General features: G+C 35.3%; 1 protein-coding gene across 1 annotated transcript in view; it reads left to right on the top strand.

Moving 5' to 3' along the window:
- Positions 1 to 23,560, top strand: part of TXNDC16 (thioredoxin domain containing 16) — an 83,187-nt gene that overhangs the window by 27,684 nt on the left and 31,943 nt on the right. The window contains exons 6-12 of the mRNA XM_090270882.1: positions 367 to 457; positions 4,920 to 5,070; positions 9,808 to 9,974; positions 10,392 to 10,449; positions 12,955 to 13,078; positions 19,028 to 19,171; positions 20,222 to 20,281. Coding sequence (XP_090127008.1) covers positions 367 to 457; positions 4,920 to 5,070; positions 9,808 to 9,974; positions 10,392 to 10,449; positions 12,955 to 13,078; positions 19,028 to 19,171; positions 20,222 to 20,281 — 795 coding nt within the window. The remainder of the gene's footprint in view (positions 1 to 366; positions 458 to 4,919; positions 5,071 to 9,807; positions 9,975 to 10,391; positions 10,450 to 12,954; positions 13,079 to 19,027; positions 19,172 to 20,221; positions 20,282 to 23,560) is intronic.

The raw sequence follows: 23,560 nt of genomic DNA, 5'->3' as shown, positions 1-23,560 counted from the left end.
TATTCAAGAATAAGTTTGATTACAAAAAAAAGTCAGAAAAAATACACAGATATATACATATATAAATTATAACATAAAAGTTGTATGGTGGATTCATATTCTCTTCTCTTATACTAGGGAGAAGCAATCACAGATTTTTCATGTTATATTGTTAAGTAAAACTTACTTTATACTCCTTAATCTTCTCTTACCTTGAACAGAGTAGACGTTTCATAATTTCTTTAACTGTCTGCATTTTCTCAACTGGAATCCCTACAGAGAATTTTTCTTTAAATCTACTAGAGCATAAAAGAGTGTAGAGAATAGAAGTTTATGTAGTCACACAAACTAATTCTTCCTCTCTCAACTCCCTTATCTGTTCTTCAGAGCACAGGGCAGTCATGGAAGCTGCTTTTGTGTATGGGAACACATACCAATTTGTCTTAACCACAGAAATTGCCCTTTTGGAAAGTATTGGGTATGTATAAGAGACATATGTCAACAATTTTAAGTTTATTTATTTCACATTAGTTATTTATCATTTCCATTATACTCTCACAGCGTGGACTTGTCTAAGAGAAATTGTAAGCAGATGTGAATATATAAATGAAACTGGAAATCACCTTCTTTACTATCATCCACTGTACCACCACATGAAAATGAATTTAAATATGTAGAAGTGAATGAAAACAATATGGATAAGACACAAGATGTAATCCTATGAGTTTCCAAGTATATTTCAGGAATAGATCTCCCACGGTGATGAGATAGGTGATAAAATAACAGCTTTCATAATTAAGCTCCAGAAAGTCTTTCTGAGAGTTCTGTAAGTTACTTTCTCATGATCTTAAATATATTTAAGTACAGTTTTTGAACAGAATGTTTTAGGTGTTTATTTTTTTTGTCTACTTCCTAGCTTACAATTTTAGGTAGAGGCCTCCTTTTGACTGTTGTCTGGGTAATGTGGGATTAAAATTTTTCTTTTTAGTATTTAGGGACACAAATAATAACCAGTGCATTTTAAAGACTTTACGTTTGGCTTTAAAATGCTCTTCTGGAAAATCAATCCAAAGGAAGACCAAATGGTGATCATGTGACCTTTTTATACCATGCTAGTTTTTGAGTCTCCTGCCAACTATTTTCTCAGAAAATAGTAATTATTTGATAGACCACACACAAGTAATTAAATCCCTAACATTTTACAACTCTTTAATTTAGAGATTAGTGCATAGAAAACTGATAAAGTTAAATGATTTGGGCAGGGGGGAATGGGTTGGCAGAAAATAAAGTTCTTACACAGAGAAGTTATCTGTTTCTTGCTCCCTGTATGATAGCCAGCATTCCTTTTCCATTTGTCTCTTCTTATTGAACTGTCATTCTATTCTGCTCGTTCCCACATTAATGAGTTAAATGAAACCTTGATGCTTGTTTACTACTCATATAAGAATTAAGGTTTTTAACAATTTGAGATTTATGCTGACAGTATCATAAAGCTTTACTGTAAGTAGTCACTGAGGCTCAAGATATAATATGCAGTCATTTAGCCAGCTACTTTGCTACTTTGCTACTCCCATCTGCCAATTTCCCATCCTGAAATAGGGGAAGCCTTGTTATTCTCCACCCCATGGTAGTCTGTGATGGCCTCACAGTTTCTCTTAGGTTAGTTATTTGTACTTTTTCTTGTGTTACCAGCTTGTTTTTCAGATAATGAATACCTACAAATAACGGTGACATACTTAAAACATAAGGGGTGGTTATTTATTGGAAGGGTATATATAATTCCTATTATTTACTTTACAAATCCTGTCCAGCAAGGCATACTATATATATTATTCTGACTTATGACTAAACACAGTAATGTCCTGGAAGAATATTTGCTTTTCTCCATTTTAAAGATGGGAATTAACAATGTACAGTTACCCCATTTTTTGTGTACTTTTGAGTATATGAAATACTGGAGATATTTGAATTCTTGTTTATTCATGGATAATAAGATGGTAAGGAGTCATACCTGTACCTAATCTGATAGGGAAGGACTATGGATTCAGAATACAGTAGTCCTATCACACCACTTCTGAATGAAGTAGTTGGCTATAACTTCGGATTGTCTCCTAATGAGGGAGAGGAGAATGCCTTTTTTCCCTTTCATATATGCATTCTTTCATTTAACAAATATTTATTGAATACCTTCTATGTGCTAGGCACTATTCCAGTTGTTGAGGCTGTAACAGTGGATGAGACTAGTATATTAATTATTATATAGTGTTGGACCTTATACTTGAAATTATATGTTGGTTAAGAAGGTATATGTTGACAGGTAGTAAAAGAGGTAATACGTACGCCATAGAGACACTGTTAGCTTTCTGCTACATCCCTGTATTCCTTTCTTAAAGAATCTGTGTATAGGCCAAGAAGGGTGTTACCCTCAGCCCATACATATATATTCAATTAAATCAGAGACAGCCATCTCTGACCTAGGGCCAACCAGTCCATCAGTTTACCTGAGCAAATGGGATCCCCTCTCCCAGAAACTTAGAATTGGGCATAGGAAAATGATCATGCAGTGCTGTGGCCCTCTTGCTCACAGGAATGTTTTGGCCATATAGAAGTAAAGGAGAGAGATTTGTCTTTATAGGAAGTTGAGAGTTGAGGGATATAAATGGCAAAATGAAGGTCTCAGAACTCTTGCTGTTCATATCTCTACATTTACTTTCTGATCCAATTACTTTAATTTTCCTTATATTCTGTGAGATACTCTTCTAAATGTCAGTAAATGTTTCTCCCCCATCCCCGTTTTCAGTTTCTGTTATCTATAACCAAATGATCTCTGATTAAATAACTTTCCAGCATTATTTCAGAGGTTGTGATATGAGTTTCAACTTCAGCAAGGTCCTCCTCCTATCAACACTTACCTTTCCATACATGACTATTTAGGGTCCTCCTCAAAAACTCTTATGTACTTTGTGCCATGGCCATACCATTTCTTTTGTCTGAAGTACCCATTTATTTTATCTTCTTGAAGAAGTCTTTCTCTCCCTTGCTGCTTTTAACCTCTGTGATGATCTTCATGGGTTCTTTCTTTATTTCTCTTCTCCAACCTGAGGAAAAATTAAGTATTTTTTTGTTTCTCATAGCACTTTGTATATTATAACACTTATAGACTACATTTTAATTGTCTTAGGAAATATATCTCCTTTAGTTTAAGCCCTTAATGGATCTGAATTGTCTTATTTATCTTACTTAGTCTTTTGTATTTTAGCACAGGGCCTAGTATACTATAGATCTTTGAGTGATCATTTCTTATTGTTGAATCTATTAGAAATTGCTTTATAATTAAATTTGAAATCAGTGAACTTTGGAGCTCAGTTTAAGCATGTATCAAGAATTAAAATAACATTTTAAAAATAAAAAATTAAAGTATTTTGCCAAACCCTTCTAATGCCTCATAGATTTTTTTAAATGCTATTTTAATTTTGGCAAATCTTACTTACCCAATATAAGTTTATCTTTGAATTCTCTTATAGAAGGGAATGCCAAAACTCAAATTAATGCCATATTTGCTGTTTTGTAATATTTCAGATACAAACTCACAAGCTCCCACAAAGTGTCACATGGTGTCTGTCTTAAGGCATATATATGTTGGCTGAAGTTTATTCAAAACAGATTTGGGTTTAAATTAAACCTAGAAAATTTGTGTTACAGAGCTTTATTTAGCATATCTCTAGAAAAGAAGCTATATTTAAAGATAATCTTACTGTCCTGAAGGTGACAGCCTTTTATTTTATATATTAAAAAAAACACACAACTATGTAGACCTGCCTATAGCTACCATATGAAAGAATTCAGGGGAAAAAGTTGCTTATGCAACTCACGTGGCTTGTTAAAAATATTACGGTTAATTTTCTTTTGTATTCTATATCTTTAGGTTAGGTCCATTTTATTTTAGTTTTTTAAAGATTTTATGCATTTTATTTTTAGAGAGAGGGAAATGGAGGGAGAAAGAAAGAGAAACATTAATGTGTGGTTGCCCCCTGTTTGTCCTCAGTTGGGGACTCGGCCTGCAACCCAGGCATGTGGCCTGACTGGGTATCGAACCGGTGACCCTTTGGTTTGCAGACTAGTGCTCAATCCACTAAGCCACACCAGCCAGGGTGTTATTTTAATGTTATACTCTTTTAGGCTTTTGCTAAAACATTAATTCAAAAACATGAGATTTAAAGAGATTTGTTATGCCTTTCTGGATTGTAGAATGATCACACATTGAACTACAAGTGGATCTATCCCTGATTTTTATTTATTTTATTTTTTAAATTTATTTATTTTTGGCCCAACTTTTCCCCCTTTTCCTCCTTCCACCCAACACCCCCAACTCCTTCTGGCAATCCCCATTCTTTTATTCACATCCATGAGTCATGCATATGTTATTTGGCAACTCCATTTCCTATACTTGCTCTTAGCAGCCCTGCCTATTCTGTAACTACCAATTTGTAGTTTTTTTTTTTTAAATTTATTGTATTTCTATTACAGTTGTCCCACTTTTTCCCCCATTGTCCCCTCCAGCCAGCCTGCCCCTCCTTCTCTTACAGTCCCCACCCTGTTGTCCATGGCCATGGGTCATTTATACTAGTTCCTTGACTAGACCCTTCCCTTACTTAACCCCTTTCTCTACCTCCCCCCCTCTGCCCTGGTAACTGTTAGTCTGCTTGTTTACATGCCTCTGGTTTAATTTTGTTCTTTTGTTTGTGTTGTTCATTAGTTTCCTGTATTAGGTGATATCATATGTTTTGGTTTTTTTTTCATTTCCTGGCTTATTTCACTAAGCATAGTTCTCTCTGGTTCCATCCATGTTGTCGCAAATGGTAGGCATTCCTTCTTTCTTTCTGCTGCATAGTATTCCATTGTGTAAATGTACCACAGTGTCCCTGATTTTTAATTTGCAGATTGGAGGATATAGAATATGCACATCTCTACTTTTTTCATTGTAAACCAGTCTTGGACTTGACCCAGCAATGTAGAAGAACACTAATGGGACAGCCATTGACCACACTGAACATTTATCGATTTATTAAGTCAATGGAAGCACCACTGCTGGTATGTGCCTTATTTTAATGTTAGATAACCCTTATATTAAATTTATTGTTTTGATTCATAGATAGACATTTCAATTAGATGAGCTATATCTTTTCCCCTTCCCTTGGACATATGTCTTAAATTTAGGGGAATTTATGAGTATTTCTTTATTAAAGGTAGAAGAGATAATAGACTTGTCATAAAATGATCATTTAATGCTTTGAAGTATTATTGTATTAGAACCTAAATATAGCCTTGTTTATTAGAAATATTCTGTGAGAGTTATAATGAACTGTGACTACTCTGAGCTCACAAAGACTACACCATGGCAAAGAAAAGATCTCTTGTGAATATTTTGATCACTGTTAAAAAAGTAGGTAAATAAAATATTGGAAGTATAGCATTTCTGGTGTTCCTTTTTTTGGTATTAGCCTGGAAGAATTTTACAGAGACTCAATAAGTGTTGGTGATCAACATACTTTTCTCTCTGAAAGTCTAAAGGGTTGTCCTGAGCATGTGTAAAACCTTCAGTAGGTCTTTTGATTCAGCATGTCCTTTTTAGATAAAAATGGTACCTGTATATTATAAATAATTCAAACAGTACAGCAAAGTATAAGGGGGAAAAAAAAAGCTACATAACTCTATCAAACAGAAATGAACTGTTAGGTGACCATCACACTAGTCATCTCTGCGTCATCGGGGGAATGAATGGATTAATGGGTATATTATTTTGCATATACTACTTTATAGTAAGAAGTATTATATTTAATCTTATTTGAATTTAATAGAAGAAAAAGAAATTGATGTGAAACTAAAGGGGTTGTGGGACTTTTGATAAATCATTTCTTCTTCATTAGAGGCCTCAGTAAATATTGTTGTAAGTGTTGTAAATGATTATGAAAAACATTAGGAAATTACCTCATTATTTTTTAAAAACTATGTTTTCAAGACTTCTGTTCAAGATGGAGGTATGGGTAGACATGCTTTGCCTCCTTGCACAACCATAAAAGGGATCACAACTAACCTTAAAACAAAAAACACCCAGAACTCCCAGAAAATGGAACTGTATGGAATTCTGACAACCAAGGATTTAAGGAAGCCACATTCATCCAGAGGGGTAGGAATGGCAGAGAGGACACCATATGGTGGTGGTGTGGTGGTGTCAGCTGGAGGAACAGGCAGTTTTACATTTGGCAGGTCGAGTGATCCCAGGTCAGACTGCACAGCCCAGGGTTCTAGTGCCAGGAAAATAAAGCCTCATAACTTTTGGCTGTAAAAACCAATAGGGGTTGGGGTGACAGAAGAAACTGCCAGTCTCTCAGGAGAGTCGTTTAAAGGGCCCACATGATCCTAAGCATCCGCAAGCCCACCCACTCTGGGAACCACCACCAGTGCAACAGTTAGAGGGGTACCAGTCGCATACAGAAAGTGGGTGAAATAACTAGAAATGAGGTGAGTGCCAAGCAAGCCTCCAGTAGCCATGCAGCAGTATTTTCCTCTCTCTGACCCCTTATCCACATACAGAGCCACAAAGCAGTGAAGTAGGTTGCCTCACCCTGGTGATTACCTAAGGCTTTGCCCCATACAATGTAACAGGTACACCAAAACAGGGAATCAAAGCAGCTTTACCTAATACACAGAAACAAACACAAGGAGCCTACCAAACTGAGGAGACAAAGAAATATGGCTTAAATGAAAGAACAGAAAAAAACCCAGAAAAAAAAACTAAGTGAAATAAAGATAGTCAACCTATCAGATGAAGAGTTCAAAACACTGGTGATCAAGATGTTCAGAGAGCTTACTGAGTACGGCAAAAGCATAAGGGAAGAAATAAAGGCAACACTAAGTGAAATAAAGAAAAATTCATGGGTAACCAACAGTCAAGGGAGTGAAGCCAGGATTCAAGTCAACAATTTGGAACATAAGGAAGAAATAAACAGTCAGCCAGACAGAATAAAGAAACAAGAATTCAGAAAAACTAGGAGGGAATGAGAAGACTCTCCAAAAGTGCCAACATCTGAATCATAGGGATACCAGAAGGAGAAGAGGAAGAGCAAGAAATTGAAAGTTTATTTGAAAAAAATAGTGAAAGAAAACTTCCATTCTTTAGACATACAAGTCCAGGAAGCACAGAGAGTCCCAAACAACTTGGACCCAAAGAGGACCACACCAAGGCATATCATTATTAAAATGCCAAAGATTAAAGATAAAGAGAGAACCTTAAAAGCATCAAGAGAAAAGCAGAGAGTTCCCATAAGACTGTCAGCCGATTTCTCAAAAGAAACCTTGCAGGCAAGAAGAATTCAAAGTGATGAAAATCAAGGATCTACAACTTAGATTACTCTGTCCAGCAAAACTATCATTAAAAATGGAAGGGCAGATAAAGTGCTGCCCAGATGAGATAAAGCTAAAGAGTTCATCATCATCAAGCCATTATTACATGAAATGTTAAAGGGACTTCTTTAAGAAAAAGATCAAAACTATGAATATTAAGTGACAACAAGCTCACAACTATCAACAACTGAATCTAAGAAATAGAAACAAACTAAGCAAACAACTGGTACAGGAACAGAATCATAGGTATGGAGATTATTTGCGGGTGTTATCAACTAGGAGGGGAAGGGGAAGAATGGCGGAAAAGGTGCAGGGATTAAGAAACATAATTGGTAGGTACAAAATAGACAGCAGACGTTAAGAATAGTAAAGGAAATGGAGAAGTCAAAGAACTTACATGCATGACTCATGGACAAGAACTAAAGGGTGGGATTTCTGGAGGGAAGGGGATACTGGGCGGAGGGGGACTAAGGGAGAAAATTGGGACAACTGTAATAGCATAATCAATAAAATATACTTTAAAAATATAAAATAATGACTTTCAAAAAAACAACAACCCTGTTTTCATTTAAGATAGTATTAACTCCTTGCTGTGAAATATGAGAAAATTAGCTTCATACATTCATTTCCATCCCAACTTGTCTGACCCTGTTGATTATTGTTGTTATTTTTACATTATTAAGATTTATAATGTTTACATTGTGTTTTGTAATCTTAATTCCCATTTTTAAAAAAGCCTTGCTTCTACATTTAAATAGCTTCAGAACCCTCCATCCCAATTTTATTGGCCTCATTCCTGAGCTCTTTGAGCCAGTAGACATTTCGTTTGATTTTGGCTTCAAACAATTTTTTTTTAAAGGAGTATGTGTCTTTTTCCTTTCTATTCACATGAAGGAGGAGCATTTATCTTATTTCAATGGAAAGAATGCCCTATGAATTTGTGTTCATCTCCCATTTCAACATAGAGCCCTGAAAGAGAGCTATCAGTTCACAGTGCAGTTCTTCACTATTTCTCTCCAGTCTCATTTCTCTTTCTTCCAATATTGAGATATTATTAAGTATTCTCAGGATTTTTGTCTACTTACCAGTACTGTTTTTGCCATTGGGGCAGTGTTAGGACTCAGCCCAAGGTTTACTAAAAATCCGTTTTCTTCTTTGGCTGCAACATTCTGACTTGAAATTGTGCCTATTTCCTAAAATTTCTGTTCATGAATTTTCTCTCATTGTTTTTAGAACATTTTTTTTTTTTTTTTTTGGTAGGTAATGAGGAGGGAGATTATCTGATCTTATTTCACTTTGTCATACTTACCAGGAATTATGTAATTGTAATTTTGAAATCAGTGCCCATTTGGAGAGCCAAGTTAAAAATCTACACCTTGGTGTCAGCCTAGAAAGGCTTGGCAGTCCAAGAAGCACAGAATAGTGGACTCTGGGTTACTCAAGATCCCCAGAAAAGGATCTTCCAATCTTCAGCTGGAAGACAGAAATCTGGCTCTAGTATCTGGGAACTGAGTGGGAAAGGGGTTGGGGAGAGACTCAGCATTTGATTACTTAGTTCCCCTGGTTTTGGCATGCTATTCACACTCAGCTGTTTCTGAAGTCCCGTGTCGTCTCCCCCCTGCCCCCCCACCAATTTTTTCCTGGAATGAGGGAGGGACAGTTGACTGTGCTCATGGAGGTGGGGAGGGAATCTAGGAACCTGTTTCTCCGAAGCTTTTACCTTTTAAAAGAAGCCTTTCTGCCATCTCTCCTCCATTATTTCTTTTCCAGTTCCAGAGATATCAGGCATTGACAGTTCCTAAGCAACTTTAGGATTTATTCTGCAGTTAAAATTGAATTGTTTCTTAGCTTTCCTTCACTACTTAGAGTTTTGTAGAGTCAGTTTTTCTGTTTTACAGCGTCTAAAATTTTGCTGCCTTTTCTGTTTTCATTTCTTTACATATGTAGGTTTATCTCTTAATAAATCCTACTGCTGTAGTTTTCCTGGGATTTCTGGAGGAAGTGAAATTAGATGTGTGTTCAAGCTGTTGTCTTAACTAAATGTTCCTTATTGTTCTGTAATGTGTCATTATCTGTTAAAATCTAATGTGAAAGAATGTATTTCTTAGTTATCTGTTCTATTTGAAATATTTCTTTATCAGTACCATACTGTTTTATTTATTGATATTTTCTTTGTAATATGCTTATTCCTTATGGTTGTAATTTTATGTTTAATGCCTTATAAAATTTGTTAGTTTTATAATTCTTAAACTGTATAGGTAGATTGGCAGCATTAAACTTATAATTATGAGCCCATTTCTGGTAATGTTGGATTTATTTCACAGACTTGTTCTTATACTCGTGACTTTATTAATAAGAATTAGCAGGGTTTAAATCCAAATGTTAGAACATTATTATCACATTTTGTTCTTTTTAAAAATGAAGACTGAAGTTTCTGAAGATCCTCAACAAGTTTCAACTGTTCATCTACAACTAGGATTACCACTCGTTTTTATTGTCAGTCAACAAGCTACGTATGAAGCAGATAGAAGAACAGCAGAATGGGTTGCTTGGCGTCTTCTGGGAAAAGCAGGAGTTCTACTCTTGTTAAGGTATCTTAAACATAAAATACTCACTGTATTTAGCAAAACACTAGTATTTTTCTTGTGCTTAAATGTGGTACAGTACTCTGTTCACTTGTAAATAAACTCAAATCTGTAATAGATTTTAATATTGTTAGAACAAGTTGCCGAGCTAAACGTCTGTAATTATTAGCTTGTTTAAAATTTAGACCTTAAAAATTTTCTAAATGAAGGTAGAGATTCAGATAGAGACCAGAAAATCTGGTCTGTATTTATGTGTAAAATTTCTGACTGACAAAATGTTAATATATATTTGTTTTATAAACGCTTTTTATTTATTTATTTTTTTAGTATGAGAACGTAACAGTTGTTTTTTAGATTGACATCCTGGATAACTATTATCCTTCAGATTAGCAACATAAAACTTTTATTTCCATTTTGAAAAAGGGACTCTTTGGAAGTGGACATTCCTCATCAGGCTAATGTGGTCTTCAAAAGAGAAGAGGTTAGTCATTTTGTAACAATGTCTGCTTACTTTAAGTTAGTATATGTGGTCCTAAAGTAATATATGCTTATTATAAAAAAATTTTGAAAATTGTCACTATTCAAACATCATTGCTATTAACATTTCGGTGTGTTTTTTTCATTTGTCTCTTTTCTGATATTTATATGTATATGAATTCATATATATTATATTCACTTATTATTGTGCTATGATGCCTGCCTTTGTATACTGCTTGGAACATCACCGATTCTTTCTTTTGGCTAAATTTTTGGAAATGAAATTTTTAAGGCTTTTAAAATACATTGTCAAATTGCCCTCCAGAAGTATTGGACTTTTACTGAAAGGGTTTGGAATTCCTTGTTTCTCATACATCTGTGCCAGTAGTGAGCATTTGTTTAAAAAAAAATGTTTTTTTTTAATAGACAAAGAAAATTCTTGTTTTTAATTTGCATGTGTTTGATTATTAGTGAGGTTGAACTTTTGAAGGTTTATTGGACTTTTATTTTTACTTTGTACATTTCTGTTAATGTTGCTCTTTTCTTAAATCTTTTAAAAAATTGTCATAGTTACTAAGAACTCTTTAATACTGAACATCTAAATATTATATACATATGCTAAAAAATTGATCACTATATTTACAAACTGCCAGAGAATTTAAACTGAAGTTCTGTTCCTTAAGTCTATGACAGAAATACTGGGAAGAAGACTTGGATTTTGTTTCTTTTAGTTCTGGGAGCAGTTAAATGAATCAACTTTTTCAAGTTTAGTTTTCTCATTTGTGGAATAGTTATAAAACTTCACTTGTAACTCACAAGAAATTTTGTAAGCCCAAATATGAAAATGCTTTGAAAACTAATATTGTTCAAACATGTATAGTATGGAGCTAGTTTGCCCTGCTTTTTGGCCAGGTAATGGAAAGAATACTTTCTGTAACCCCTACCGCCCATTAAAGAAATTTGCTAGTAAATATCCAAATATCCTTAAATGAAAAACTATCATATTTGTTATTGGGAAAAGAGGCTTCTAGAAGAATTAAAACTAATGTTGATATTCTAGTTATGGATGTCTTAAATTGTTAAAATACAGTTGATTTTATGTAGTGTATAAGTAAATAAATAAATGCTAGTATATTTATATAATGAATACAGCATTGCATAAGAATAAACTGCTTTTATAAGTAACAATATAGATCAATCTTACAAATAATGTTGAGGAAAAGAAGCAGTCACAACAAGAGTACAAACTGCATGGTTTCATTATTTAAATTGAAAAACTGGCAAAATTTATAGGTGGTGATGAAAACTAGAATAGTGATTACGTTTGTGGGAAGGCAGTGACAGTTGCTGGTAATGTTGTGTCTTAATTTGTGTGGTGGTTACATAAGTGTATCCACTTTGTAAAAATTCATTAAAATATCCACCTATAATTTGTATTCTTTTCTGTGTGAAGGTGTATTTCAATAAAAAAAGTTACCACAACAGTTTCTATGTATATTTGGAATAATTCAGTTTGATTGATTTTGATTCCTCTTCCTTTTAGCTCCATTATGATTCTACAGGGGTAAAAAATTGCTTGCTTTGAATATAATATTCAAAAGATGAAGATATGTGATATTAAAGAACAGACACTTAAAGTTCTTTTTTAGCATTATTCTAATGTACAATTATAGTCAAGGATATTTTACTAAAATAACCTATTTGCTGTTGGGCATTAAAGAAAGAAATTTAGTGGAATAATCTCAAGTGGAATAGAATTTGTTATTCTTAAAACATCTGGGGACAGATAGTATTTTTATGTTTATAGCTAAACAGGCAATTTAATTTTTTAGTGGGATTATACTAGATAAAGTATTATTTTGAATATTTCTGTGCAATATTCAAAATAATCTTGATTGGCTCTATTTGCAGTAACATTGTATATATTGCCATTTTATATTGAGATAGAATTTACTGTTGCCTATGAATAGTTTCAGATTTTAGTATAATGTAATTGTGAAAAGAAGCAAGCTAGACTTTCTTCTTTTAATTTTATTTTTAATGACAGTTTACTTTCAATATGTATTAGTTTCAGGTGTACAGCATAGTGGTTAGACAATCATATACTTTATAAAGTGTTCCTCCCACTATTTCAAGTACCCACCTGGCACCGTACATAGTTATTACAGTACTGTTGACTGTATCCCCTAAGCTGTGCTTTACATCCCTGTGACTATTTTGTAACTACCAATTTGTAGTCCAGCCTTTTTCAAGCAGCCCTCAATCCTCTTCCCATCTGGCAAGTGAGACTTTCAGTTTTTCATTTTTTTGCCATTTTGTTCAGCAGTGTACACTATCTTTATGTAATGAAGGCTTTGAATACTTTTCATAGTGACTGTGGAGATAATTTTCTTTTTTTGTTTTATTTAAATTGTAATTCAAAGGTTTAGCTTCATTTTAGTATCAACAGTAAATACTTTTATATTAAAATGCTTTATTATATTTTAGGTTTTTTTTTCATTATTTTTAGGGGATGCCAGTGGAATTTTTGGTGTTACATGATGTTGATTTAGTTATATCTCGTGTGGAAAATAATATGAATATTAAGGAAACAGGAGAAGATGAAGACGATGACATGGAAGGTCCAGATATGGGTAATATGTTTTATGCTGCTCACCCCACCCATTCCTGCACAGCATCCATTAGGTCAGTGAAATTTCCATGAATTAACTTTCTCATAGAATGTGTTCAGAGACTATGTATCCGAGACTATGTATTCCAGACTATGGAGAAACCTGAAGAAATTTATTTTGAATCACATAAGAATGCTGTATTTTGTTTAGTGTGCTACCTTTCATTGTTACATGTCAGCCTTTTAGCTTTCCATATCTGTACCTTCATCTTCCAAATCAGTTCTTTCCACCCTACTGGTCTACTCCATGTTTAACAGTGACCCAGGAGCCAGATATTTTATTTTTATTATTCCTATTGGGAAGTGAAATTTTAACAAACATTGTATATACAGTTGTAAATAAATGTGATTATTAGCAATGTAGGGAATAAGTTTCAATAACATTTTAATACTTCTTTTTAACATGTTATTTATATCTTTTTATTTCTTTTATTGCTTACATCTTTGAAATATTCTATAGTTTTCAAGACTATTCTTCTTCACATTTGTTATCCTATCAGTTAGCTGATGTCACCTTCATTTTGTAGATGAAGAATCTTTATTTTAGCAGAGTTCAATGATCTGTCCAAAGTCACACAAGTGGCATGTGGTGAAACCTAGGTTAGAATAATCATTCTGACTTTAAATCTTATTTATGAGCATTATCATTCCTGATGCTTTTTCATAACATCAATCGTATTATATAATTACTCATTTACTTTTCTTTCTTCTCTACTAGCCTATTACTATTTCCAAGGCAGGGATTATGTCTTGTTAATTCTTGTATCCCATTTAGTAAATACTTGAATGTTTTGTATAGCACTATTATCAGCCCCAGGAAAGAAGTAACTTGCGTATTTTTCATTAGGTCCATCATCGTTATGATCAAAATCTGTATTATAAATTTAATAAGTGCTCTAAGTTTTAACTGTTACCAGTAACCAGTTTTTTAGATTGAGCTATGTTTTAGTTGTTTTCTAATATGCAGAGGTTAGAATTGCTAATGTTTTAAGCCAGAATTCTCCCACATAGCATCATCATTATATGGACAGACCTGTGTTCCAGTGTCTTGCTCCAGGCTGTATTTCTATCATGGTTCATATATTTCAGTCTTCAGAGTCAGGGGAGTTGCCCGGTGTTAGTTTACAAAGTTTTCTTTTCTCAATAGGGAGTCACCCATTTCAAGATTTCCTTGTTTTCCCATCCCCTATTACTTCCCAAGTCTCTGGCTTTAGTTGGCCCCACCCAACTACCATCAACTCATGGCTATTCTATTCCAATCACTGCTGCCCATTATTTTGTAGTAAATAACAAATACATAATTTCATCCATTAATGTTTCCCTGTGTATTTCAGAAATATAAGGATTCTCCTTTTAAAATCAACATTATTGCTATTAGTACATCTAAAAAAACCCAATAATCTTTAATACCATCAGATATCTAGTCAGTGTTTGCATTTGCAATTGTTATGCTCTTTCGTGCCACTGTGCCTTTGCACATACTGGTTCCTTTGTTCTGTATACCTCCACTGCCTTCCTTTACTTCCCACCTAAGCTTTTTTTCATTTTTTAATTATATTTTATTGATTATACTATTACAGTTGTCCCAATTTTTCCTTCTTTGCCCCCCTCCACCCAGCATCCCCCACCACCTCAGGCAATCCCCACACCACTGTTCATGTCCGTGGGTCATGTATATAAGTTCTTTGGCTACTCTGTTTCCTATACTGTACTTTACATCACCATGGCTATTCTATAACTGCCTATTAGTACTTCTTAATCTCCTCGCCTCTTCACCCATTCCCCCACACTTCTCTCCCATCTGGCAATCATCAAAACACTCTCCATATTCATGATTCTGTCTCTGTTCTTATTTGCTCTCTTTTTCAGATACAATTGTTGATAGATATGTATTAATTGCCATTTTATTGTTCATAGTATTGATCTTCTTCTCTTTTTTAAAGAAGACCCTTTCGTTTTTTTTCTGAATAGAATTTCAATATCTTGCTTTTTCTCTTCTGCTGGCACCCCTATGATGTGAATGCTGGATCTCTTGAAGTTGTCCCAGAGGCTTCTTTTTTCCTTTTTGTTAAAAAAGATTTTATTTATTTATTTTTAGAGCAAGGGGAAGGGAGGCAGAGAGGGAGAGAACTATTCATGTGTGATTGCCTCTCACATGCCCCCAACTGGGGACCTGGCCTGCAACACAGGCATGTGCCCTGACTGGGAATCAAACCAGCGACCCTTTGGTTCACAGGCTGGCACTCAATCCACTGAGCCACACCAGCCAGGGCTCCCAGAGGTTCTTATTCTATCCTCTTTCTTTTGGATTCTTTTTTCTTCTTCTTGTTCTGATTGGTTGTTTTTTGCTTCCTTATGTTCCAAATCATTGATTTGATTCTCAGCTTCATTCACACTACTATTGTTACCCTATAAATTGTTATTTCAGTTAGTGTATCCTTCATTTCTGACTGAGTCTTTTTTATGCTATGGAGGTCCTTTCTAAGTTCCTTGAGCATCCTTATAACCAGTGTTTTGAACTCTGCATCTAGTAGATTGCCTCTCTCCATTTCATTTAGCTCTTTTTCTGGAGTTTTGAACTGTTCTTTAATTTGGGCCATGTTTCTTTGTCTCCTTATTTTCACAGCCTCCTTGTTTATTTATTTTTTTCTCTATGTATTAGGTAGAGCTGCTTTGACTCTGTGTCTTGGTAGTGTGGCCTAATGTAGTAGGTGTCCTGTAGGATCCAGTGGCACAGCCTCCCCTATCACCCAAGCTGGGTACTCAAGGTGTCCCTTTTGTGTGGGTTCAGTACACCCTTCTCTTGTAGTTGAGCCTTGGTTGCTGTTGGCAGATCAATGGGAGGGATATACCCAGGCCAGTCAGCTGCAAGGATTGGCTGTGATCACTGACCACCAACCTCTACCCTCTGTGGAGGATCCACTGTGTAGGTTCTGGGTGGTGGTGTTCCGACGTGGTCTGTAGCTCTCCACTGGGTGTGTTGGCCCTGGAGTTTCCTGGGTGGTGCAGGCCAAGGTCAGCCCCATCTGTGTTCTGCCCAGGGCCACCTTTCCTGGACTATAATGCAACCTGAGATGGCTGCTACTTATGCTGGGCTTGGAGATTCCCAGGTGAAGCCAAGCTGTGAATCTAGACTGGCTGCTGCTAGTGCTGGGCCTGGGGCCACTTAGCAAGAGGTATGGGTGCTGGGGACTTACTGAGGCCGGCTATTGCTTGTTTGATAGGATTTTAGGAAGTTGTGAACCATGAGCCAAAACCAACCATTCCTATGGAAAAATCTTGGTTAACAGTTTGGGTGGGCCCGTAAGTTGGATCGGACTGAGTCTCAGTAGATATCTAAGGCAGGGAAAACAGTGTTAGTCAGGTTGATGGAGTCTTAGATATGGCACCAGCTTTGTGGCTCTGTGAGGGAGGGCTCAGAAAAGGGACAGTGACCTCTGCCCACCTTTCTCTCTGGGAGAAAGCTGTTTCCCAGCTCCCACCTTGATGCTAGACATTTCAGTTCTTCCTTGTGTGCCACTGGTACCTTTCAAACTGCTACCCTGCTGTTGGAGCTCAGAGGGAGTGAGCTCTGCTTGGGACTCCAGAAGTTTCTTCCACTGACTCAATCCCTATGGTTTTTGCAGCCAGAAGTTATGAGGACTTATCTTCTTGGCACTTGGATGCTAGGCTGGGATCCTGGTGTGGGGCTGTGACTCCTCACTCCCAAGATATTTCTCCTGAATTTTTATCTACCACACGTGGATGTGGGACCAACCCATTCTGTATCTCTGCCCCTCCTACCATTCTGGATGGATGTGGTTTCTTTAATTCTGTAGTTGTGAGACTTCCATTCCACTCAATTTCTGATCATTCTGAGTGATGGTTGGTCTATATTTTAGTTGTAATTTTGATGTGGTTGTGTGAGGAGACAAGCTGTGTTTACCTATGCCACCATCTTGACCAGAAGTTCTCGAATTTTTCCCACCTGAGTTTTATTTTTTTTTAGTATTCAGCTAGTGTCAATTCTTCTAGGAAACTTTAATTGTCTCTCTAATCAAGTTAGGTGCCCCTTCATGCAATCTGTACAAACTTCCAACACAGTATTTATGAATTAAAAATCTGTTTTTTACCACATACATGGATGGATGGATAACTTGGTTGGTTATAATCTCTTATTGTATTCTCTTCCTTATTAAACTGATCACAATTTATAATTATATATATTTATTAAGTGATCAGGTTATTTATTCTCTGACCTTTCTGTAGGTAGGAGCTCCATGTTGTCAGAGACGATAACTGTTTTGTTCACTATTTTCCCTAGTGTCCATCATAGTGCTTGTCATATAGTGGAAGCTAAATAAGCGTTGAACCTTTTTGGATTATAAATTAATATTTTATGAAGAGCAGAATATAATATTCATATTATTTCTAGACAAGTTTAAATAAGTGCTTCTAGATTTGACTAAAGAGCCAGGAAGCATCTCAGAGTCATTTAGGATAAGAAGCTAGGCAACTATAAAGTTTTCTAAACATTATGCATTTTTAACTAAAAGTGTGAATTCAGAGGTTTTTTTTTTTTAATGTGTTTTATTGATTATGCTGTTACAGTTGTCCCAATTTCTTTTCCCTCTGCTCCCCTCCACCCAATGACCCCCCCTCCCTCCAGTTGTCTCCATCCCCTTAGTCCATGTCCATTGGTTGTGCATATAGTTCTTCTCAACATCTTCCTATCTACTCCACTCCCTCCTACTGTGCTTCTTAATTCCTTTACCATCTCTCTCCCTTTCCCCCCTCCCCCCTCCCTGCTGACCTCCCCCCCAATATGTTCCCCATACCTATAATTCTTTTTCCACTCTCGTTGCCTACTTAGTTTGCCTTTGTTTCAATTCCCTATCTTCTGTTGTTGGTTGTTGTGATACAGCTTTCATTTTAATGTTCATAATTTTGATCCTCTTTCTCCTAAACAAGTCCATTTAATATTCCATAAAACAGTGGTTTGGATCTGATGAACTCCTTCAGTTTGACTTTGTCCTGGAAGCACTTTCTCTGCCCTTCTATTCTGCATGACAGCTTTGCTGGATAGAGTAATCGTGGCTGTAGGTTTTTGATTTTCATTACTTTGAATATTTCTTGCCAGTCCCTTCTTGCTTGCAGGGTCTCCTTTGAGAAATCAGCTGACAGTCTAATTGGGACCCCTTTGTACATAATTCTCTTTTTCTCTCTTGCTGCTTTTAAGATTCTCTTTATCTTTAATTTTTGACATTTTGATAATAATGTGTCTTGGTGTGGTTCTCCCTGGGTCCAGTTTTTTTGTAATGCCCTGTGCTTCCTGGACCTGTATGTCTATTTCCTTCCCCAAGTTAGGGAAGTTCTGCTTCATTATTTTTTCACATAAATTTTCAATTTCTAGTTCTTCTTCACCTTCTGGCAAGCCTATAATTCGGATGTTCACTCTTTTATAGTGTCCCAGAGGTTTCTGAGCTTCTCCTCATTTTCCTCACTTTTTATTTCCTCTTTCTGCACTGGTTGACTGTTCCTTCCCTATGTTCCAATTTGTTGATTTGATCCCTGGTTTTTCTTCCCTCACCACTTGTTTCGTATGTGTTTTCGTTCATTTCAGCAGGACTAGTCTTCATTCCTTCCCTGTCTTGATTAAGTCTGCTGTTATTTCTGTAAGCTGTCTTATAACTAGCTCTGAACTGAACCTCAGAAAGGTTATCTATCTGTTCATCCGTTAATTCATGTATTTGCTTTTTGGTCAGCTGTGTGATTGGGATCTCTATCATTATTTCTGCCATTCTGGCAGTTTTTTGCTTCCTGGGTGGTTTTTAATAAAAGTATCAGATTTCCATATATTCACCTGCAAAAAGAGCTTAAATATTTTAATTCTACACTTATACATACTTTAATTTCTTTTCAAATGTTTTAGGAATTCAAGATGATGAAGTGGCAGAAAGTGTTTCCAGAGATAAGAAGAGACAGCTACCTTTGGAACACACACTGGAACTAACAGAAGAGACATTTAATGCGACAGTAATGGCTTCTGACAGCATAGTGCTTTTCTATGCTGGTTGTGAGTATACATCTTTAGAGGAGACTATATTACATGTTAGGAAGTTTAAAGTAGGTATATTTTATTTTTGCATTCTGTATATTTTGCCCTGGCTGGTTTAGCTCAGTGGATTGAGCGTCGGCCTGCGAGCTAAGTGTCGCTGGTTCGATCTTCCAGTCAGGGTACATCAGAGAAGGAAAACTCTGACTCCAAAAAACCTCCGCTGCCTTGCGGCATACCTCTTCAGGGGAAAGGCTAAGGGAGTAAACCCCGACAGAAAATCCGGAGCCGGAGTCCCTAAGGCGGTTTGACGTTGTAGTCAACACCGGCAACTCCTGCGGCGCACCTGAAGCCAAGCTGTATTGACTCCGTCTTTCCCTTGGACCCTTCAGCTGCGAAGAGAGGGGGGGTCTGCTGCATGGGCAACAGCAGACCCTCCATATTACCCTGCCCAGGCTCTGTAGCTTCAGCGTCATCGCAAGATGTCGATTCAACACGGGAGGAGACAGATACCATGTCACTCCCGAGTCGGACTGCACAGCCATTCTTGGCGGTGCAGATAGACTCTGAAGAAGCTACACCATCGTCTCTCGAGACGGACGGCTGCCGACGATTCTGTATATTGCACATTGTAAGATGACATGGCTTTCTTATGTGCCATGTAGACTCTGCCTAATGAAACATTTACTTCTAGCTGATTCTGGGGTTGTAAAACTGATTATATACATCTGACTTACAAATTGAAGGCTAATGATTAAGCTAGATGTTCGGTTTATTAATTTAGAAAAATTATTGTGATTCAAGCTAACAGATCTTATAGATTTATTGGAAGTATATTGCTTTTATCATCAAATAATAGCCATTCAACTGTATTCCTTGCAGTATGAATGCAGAAAATTACTTTCATTTGGAACCTACTTAAATGTTTGGAACAATATTGAGTATTGTATACTTACTAAGAAATAACAGTTTTGGGAAACCCCATAAATCTGTATGTTTCTTATATATAACTAGGGGTGCTTTGGAGGTGTGCATGTTGTAATATCTGTTGAATTTTTTATTTTAATGCAGGGCAAGCAGTATCCATGGCATTTTTGCATTCCTATATTAATTTGGCAATTAAATTGAAAGGTATTGTTCTGTGGTATGCATGTTTATTTTCCTGATTCTAAGCTGTAGCTCTTTGTAAAACTGTGTCATGCTAAAGATTAAGAAAACTATATAAAAATTTAGATTATTAGGATTTTGTCTCCAAGGTTAAGTTAATTAATCATCAGCTTCAAAATGCTTTGAAACATTCATTTTGATTGTCTTCATGGAACTGTCTTGAGTAGAAAAGTACAGAGCCCATGTATTGAGTATTTGCTGCCACATGGTTAATCCATAACCTTTTTGGCTAAATTCAGTCATTCAGTAAGCATTTATTGAGTACCTATTCTGTGCCAGTTACTATTAAATATTACTAAATAAATACTAAGTGTTATTAAATAAACATTTGACAGATAAGATGCAGTCTTACAATCTAATCAAAGACTCAGGATCTCATTGTTCAGTTGGCTCCTCATGGATCTTTTTAGTTTAACTATTCTGTTAAACTTGACCCAGTGGTAGGAAAACAAGAATCCAAAGAATGTTCTTGAATTCAAAATGCCTATGCTACCATTCAAGGAAAGATACAGGGAAGTCTGTTAGAGAGAGAGAGAGAGAGAGAGAGAGAGAGAGAGAGAGAGAGAGAGAGAGAGAGAGAGATGGATTAGGTTAATGTTGCATCATTTGAATGTATCATGTTTCGTATCTGTAATATGATTTTTTTCCTACTCTTTTTCTTGTAAATAGAAGCTATTATAGTTAAGTAGGCTTATTCGGTTTTGGGGGCACTAGTTTACAGGCTATTTCATTATGTATTAAGTTTATTACAGGCAGGTAGTGGGCTTTATACTGAGCTCACTGTACTTAGTGTATTACCTTGCAGAATATCTGATTTGTTAATAATTGTTGACTAAATAAATAACCTAATATAGTAGAGCTTCATAAATTTTGTTTTACTTAGTGGAAAATATGTACTGGTGCACACTTATTCATATATTGGGAGCTTTTGTGAACTCAAGAAATTGATTCCAGAAAGTCAACCCTAAATATAACATGTTCTATAATAATAAAAATATCAGGGATTTTCAGAATCATTTTTGAAGCCCTTCTTTAACATTCATTTCCCAGCCACATTTGATTCAACTTTTGATTTATTTTGTTACCCAAGTGAAAAGGTGATTAAGTCTTTAGATACTGATTCCTTATCTTTTTTTTTTTTTTTTTTTTAAAGCAAATTCCATTATTCTCTTTCTGGTTATCCTTTGTAGTTGAAATCTATGAACAGATTTAAGTTTCTTTTTTTTAGGTTCTTCAGCCTTATTGGGAATTCGGAAAGGAAAAGATGAGTGGTGGACCAAAATAAAATACTAATTGGATAATGTCCCTGAATAATAGGATTATTTCCCCAGCCCATTTGGTTAGTTACAAAAAGACAGTGGAAAAAGATTCCCTTATCTTCTTCTCTATTAATGACCAAATAAGGAGATTACCTGGCCCCTCAATGCAAGGACTCTGAATTGTATGTATTTGTAGAATAAAAAAGCAGATTACTAACTCAGGACTTGATTTCTTTTTTCATTTACAGTATTCCCTCACTTATTGCAGGTATTATGTTCCAGACCCCCCCCCACCCCGTGAAGTAGGAACCTTACATTTATTCTACACTCTTAAACCTACGTAACTTTAACAACATACGTATACAGTACCGCAAAATTCTGCGACATAGTGAAAAATCCGCGATAAATAATTAAATATAATATTTTAAAAAATCCCATAATACAATAAGGCCACCGCGGTAAGTGAACCGCGATATAGAGAGGGACCACTGTAGTTCGTTCTTAATGAGTAACAATTATTTTAGTAATTAGATATCAGATAAATGGACTTTGGGAAGTTTAGGGAGCTTAATGCAGAAATGTATTAGTATAGGGAACTGTAGTGTTTTGTGTCTCTGTTGAACCTGAACTATAACTTTGTAAATTAGGAAAATATTTTACTACTTTAGGCATTTAGTCCTATTACCTTTCACATTGACTTGGGGAAAATTCACTTTTTCATTTCTTAATCCAAGACAATGAAGATTATTTTGTACTCAGTCACAAGGTGGCAGCAAATGGCAAGTTTTTATACTTAGAAGGCATCTGTACCTAAGAGAATGTTTTTTTTTTCCTTTAAATTAAGAACCCTATTGAAACTACTGCATTGATAAAGTATATGGGATATACAAGCATAGTAGACTATCAGGCTATTCCAATTGAAACATGATTAAATATTGAAACCATTTTATAGGAAAGAAAAATTTTTAATCGGTAACTTTAATAGGTAGCCTTACAATGTTTAATGATATGTAACAATATTCTTTTTTCAGTTTTAAAGATAACATCAAAGTTTTCAATTTGGATTGCAGGAACAGTAACATTTTTCACAATGGTAGTCCTATTGAGGATGCATATTGAAGGAAAAGAACTACATTTGTAACAGCACTATATTCCATATGTGGGTGGCAATATGTAATATGGTACTCTATATTAACAAGCATCACTAGATATTTATTGACTAAATAATTAAAATAAAGGATAAGAGAACTTCGTAGAGAAGTCACTTAGCAGATTTAATTTTAGAAGGATTTATCTTTGTATGCTCATACAGTATTCAAGTATTAATATACTTTAGTGTAAAATTTAAAATTTGTTCATGAAGAAATATCAGGGTGCATTCCACAAATTTTTATTGTTTACATACTATGTAGCTAACATTGTACTACACAAAGGTATATAGTGATGAATATGAGAGATTACACCCTCCCTGTATTATCAAACTAATTGCTAACATTAAATCTAGTGATAAGTTATCACATCTATGTTGTATAATCTAGAATCATTTAAAATATAAAAACAAATTTTTAGTTTTAAGAACTTTTGGTGATAAAAATATTAAAATATTGCATTTATTGTACAAAGAGTCCTTCTTTGATCTAATATGATATTAAAGTTTCTTTTTATTAGAATTTATTGCTTCCTTTCACAGCTGAATTGTGTGGTGCTTGTTTTATTTGATTTTTGATCTCTTTCTACCTAATGATTTACATATATTATTATAGAACAAGTGGGATTTCTCTTTGGGTTTCTACTATGTGTTTTCTTAGGCTGAAAAGAAATTATAATATTTAGGCAGGATGGATACCTGAAGCCCTGGATGAGTTTCATGTGTGTCATTTAGTCACACCCATCTTTAAGGTGTTTCATGTGCAAGGACTGCTTTAGATATTAGGAAATCATAGATGAGTAAGATAGACACAGTTCTTACTCTCAGGAAGTTCTC

The sequence above is a fragment of the Furipterus horrens genome, unplaced genomic scaffold, assembly GCF_987537825.1.
Source record: "Furipterus horrens unplaced genomic scaffold, mFurHor1.1.pri manual_scaffold_3, whole genome shotgun sequence".
NCBI lineage: Eukaryota > Metazoa > Chordata > Mammalia > Chiroptera > Furipteridae > Furipterus > Furipterus horrens.
Note: the sequence above shows the minus strand (reverse complement) of the source record. Positions and strands in the feature narration are given on the sequence as shown.